The sequence below is a fragment of the Morone saxatilis genome, unplaced genomic scaffold, assembly GCF_004916995.1.
Source record: "Morone saxatilis isolate NCDOM2014 unplaced genomic scaffold, NCSU_SB_2.0 Contig10, whole genome shotgun sequence".
NCBI lineage: Eukaryota > Metazoa > Chordata > Actinopteri > Moronidae > Morone > Morone saxatilis.
Window position 1 is genome coordinate 687,404 of NW_023339652.1, and position 3,009 is coordinate 690,412.

At 41.7% G+C, this 3,009-nt stretch overlaps 2 protein-coding genes across 3 annotated transcripts in view; one reads left to right on the forward strand and one right to left on the reverse strand.

Annotated features, from left to right (window-relative positions):
• Window positions 1–1,998, forward strand: part of LOC118341637 (peroxisomal succinyl-coenzyme A thioesterase-like) — a 6,345-nt gene extending 4,347 nt beyond the window's left edge. The window contains exons 8-11 of one of the 2 annotated variants that reach the window (XM_035679944.1): window positions 71–164; window positions 454–534; window positions 623–764; window positions 1,493–1,998. In XM_035679944.1, coding sequence (XP_035535837.1) covers window positions 71–164; window positions 454–534; window positions 623–764; window positions 1,493–1,617 — 442 coding nt within the window. In that variant the 3' untranslated portion in view covers window positions 1,618–1,998. Of the gene's footprint in view, window positions 1–70; window positions 165–453; window positions 535–622; window positions 765–910; window positions 1,450–1,492 lie in introns of those variants that run through there. The other variant, XM_035679953.1, reaches the window with a different exon arrangement.
• A 95-nt stretch (window positions 1,999–2,093) lies between these two features.
• The window catches only part of cunh12orf56 (chromosome unknown C12orf56 homolog), a 23,823-nt gene continuing 22,907 nt past the window's right edge, over window positions 2,094–3,009 (reverse strand). The window contains exons 11-13 of the mRNA XM_035680306.1: window positions 2,814–2,886; window positions 2,514–2,695; window positions 2,094–2,430 (exon numbers count right to left, since the gene is read on the reverse strand). Of these exons, the coding sequence (XP_035536199.1) occupies window positions 2,316–2,430; window positions 2,514–2,695; window positions 2,814–2,886 (370 nt within the window). The 3' untranslated portion in view covers window positions 2,094–2,315. The remainder of the gene's footprint in view (window positions 2,431–2,513; window positions 2,696–2,813; window positions 2,887–3,009) is intronic.

Below are 3,009 nucleotides of genomic sequence, written 5' to 3' on the forward strand. Positions count from 1 at the left end.
TATATACATACATACACATACATAAACAGGAAGTCTCACAGTTGGAGTGAACAGTTGCTTGTGATGGCAGGAATTCTCACATGGCGCGCGTGGACGAGAACAACCATCACATATGGCGATATATTGGTCTAGAGGTTATGAAGGACCCCTCAAAGAAACTGGACGTGAGTACATGCTGCACTAATTACCATACAATGCCATTAGGTGGTCCACTACATGTTTTAGCAAGTACTAATTTAACAAAAGGATCAAAGCAGTCTGTTCTCCTGAAGGTTGATTTTCACTATTGTTTCATTATGGTAACTATGGAAGCTCATTTGTGTCAATGAGGATTAAAAAACAAGATCCTGTCAGTCATTATATAGTTATAGTTTATTCTAACAACTGTAATAATGTTATTTATTATTATTTTATTAATATTAAAGTTGTTTCTTGTGGTTAATTCTCTGCAAGGTGGGAAAAATAAACTGTCCAATGCTGTTGGTCAACGGTTGTGATGATCAGAACTGGCCCGCAGTGGAGTCTGCTGAAGATGTGAGTACACACACTGTGTGAATGTGTGTGTTAACTGTGAATTAGCAGATTTGGACAGGTTCATCTGGACTTGACCTTTGACCCTCAGATAGCCCAGATGATGCGAGCAGCAGGGAAGGAGCACCTGCTGACCAGACTGGAATACCCCGACACCGGACATCTGATTGAGCCGCCCTTCTCTCCTCACTTCAGGGCCACTAAGTTTATAACACAAATCACGAAAGAGAAAGGTGAGTCACACACGATTAGTTCTTTTATTTTGGTGGTGCTCCTTTCACTTCCTGTCAGAGAGCCAGATCTTTTCCTCTATTACTCTCCACCTTTTAGATACCACAGGGCTCTTCGTTTATTACTTCATATTTATCTCCTGACACAGAACTTCCACCGGGTGGCGCTGTTACCACGTTCCAAGGGTTTTCACTGAGCTGGTCCCAATGGCCTCGTTAAAACTCCACGTAACTGACAGACTGATTTATGACTGATTCAATCTCAAGAGATTTTTTTTTTGGAAAAGTGTCATAAAATCCGACATTTTAGGTTTCAACAATCCGAGAGAACGCCTGATGGAAGTTCTGGAAGGACGGATATTATTTATCTGTTTAAATCCTCCAGCTGTGTTAAAAGTTTTGGTATTCAGTGTAACAGAATCTTCTCTTAATTATAAGCACTGTTATTATTTATTTATAACTCTTTTCAAAAGTACTGCCAACAGTAATTAGTTACACTACTAGTTATATTACTTTCCCCCACGAAATTGGTAATTGTGTCCCCAAAATCTAGTTTTGTTTGTTGAAATCAAAGTAATGTGAATATTTCCAGCTGTTAAAGGAGAGTTTCCTCCAAGGATGTGATTGATTGGGTGACAACTGAATAAAGGTTGTAAGCAGCAATGTATCTGTGTATTATTAATATAATCCCTATTAATGGTGATGATGGAGTACAATGTTGTGTGTTTCAGTGATACTGCTGTGGGGAGGACAAACCAAACCCCACTCAGACGCTCAGGAAGACTCCTGGAGGAAGATTTTAGCTTTTCTGAAGCATCATTTGTACTCGAGCTCGACTCCCAGAGCTCGGATGTGAGTGCAGAACAGAGACCATGTTTACTACCTCAACACTACCACGGGGGGCGTCGCTCTACCAGGCGCCTTCGTTGTGATGAACTGTACTGAAGAATCGTATTAGGTTGTTCCTTTAAACACATTTATTCTTCTTCTCTATTATTATCTTTCTCTTTTTTCTTAATTATCTGCAGGCTTCAGACTTTAAGGTGTAGCTACTGGGGCAATAATATTAATGCTTGTTACTAAAGGACAGATTGTGTTTAATTAAATTAATAAATGATAATTTAATTTTCTTTTCATATTCTTTTATCAGATACTGATTCATTTCTCACTGTTCTTGTACGATTGCTTGTGTTCAGACATTGTTTTGTTATATGAATAAATGGTTTTAGCTGCTTACAGATTATCCTGAGTCCCATTTTTAATGTCCTCATCCCAATTCCACATTTCACCAACAAAACTAATCCATAAAACAATCTCTAAAATCACAGGTTCATTCAACAAAATGTTTCTGAGAACCGGTTTTATTTACATGTATTAGAATAACCTGTCAGCACTCATATATATATGTATATAGCTTTAGTTCTTCTACAGAGTTAAAAGTACAGTTTTTAACAATCAGAATATACAACGTAGGAAGCTGTTAGTTCTGCCGGGATGATTCATCAGTGGCAGTTTAAAGCACAAAGCCACTCACTGTAGTAAAGGCACACGCTGTCACAGTGTGTTAGTGTGCAGAGTCAGGATCCGCTCTATCAGCCGGAGAGTGGGCTGGCTGATCGGGTAGTGCCGAGGCAGCTTCTCCTCGGCACACGACAGCTTCACAAAGTACCTGGAGGGCAGAAACATCAGATCATTAAAGTCTCAACACACCTCAACATAATCCCAACATTAACTCAGAGCAGCAGCACCGACCTGAACTCCTCTCTCAAGTGGGACCGGAGGTGCTGTGCCAGCTGGTTGTTGTACTGCAGGCAGGCCAGCAGGAGGCGACAGCGCTGGAAGAGCAGAACAGACTGAGCCGGACTCAGAATCGACTCCTGCAGGTCCGACAAAACCAGCACCACCTGCTGAGCCTGGTAATCGATGAAGGACGTCTGCGGAGAGACGAGGACACCAATGGTAAAGTAGAACACACAGTGCTTCCCTACAGGACAGTCTGTCCCAGTGGAGGCAGCTGGGTCCTCTCTACTGAGTTACAGTGAGGAAGGTTACCAGGTGAGGATGAGGCTGCAGGACTCGGAGGATCCATCCAACAGACAGGAAGTTGTCAGCAGAGGAACATCTGCTGGCCTAAAACAGAAAAGTTTCAATAAATTCACAGTCCTGGAAGGTGCAGACTATGGAGTTGGGTAAAGAGAATTTGACCGGCTCTAAATCTTGTGGTTTTGCAAGATGGCGCCAGTGTGTG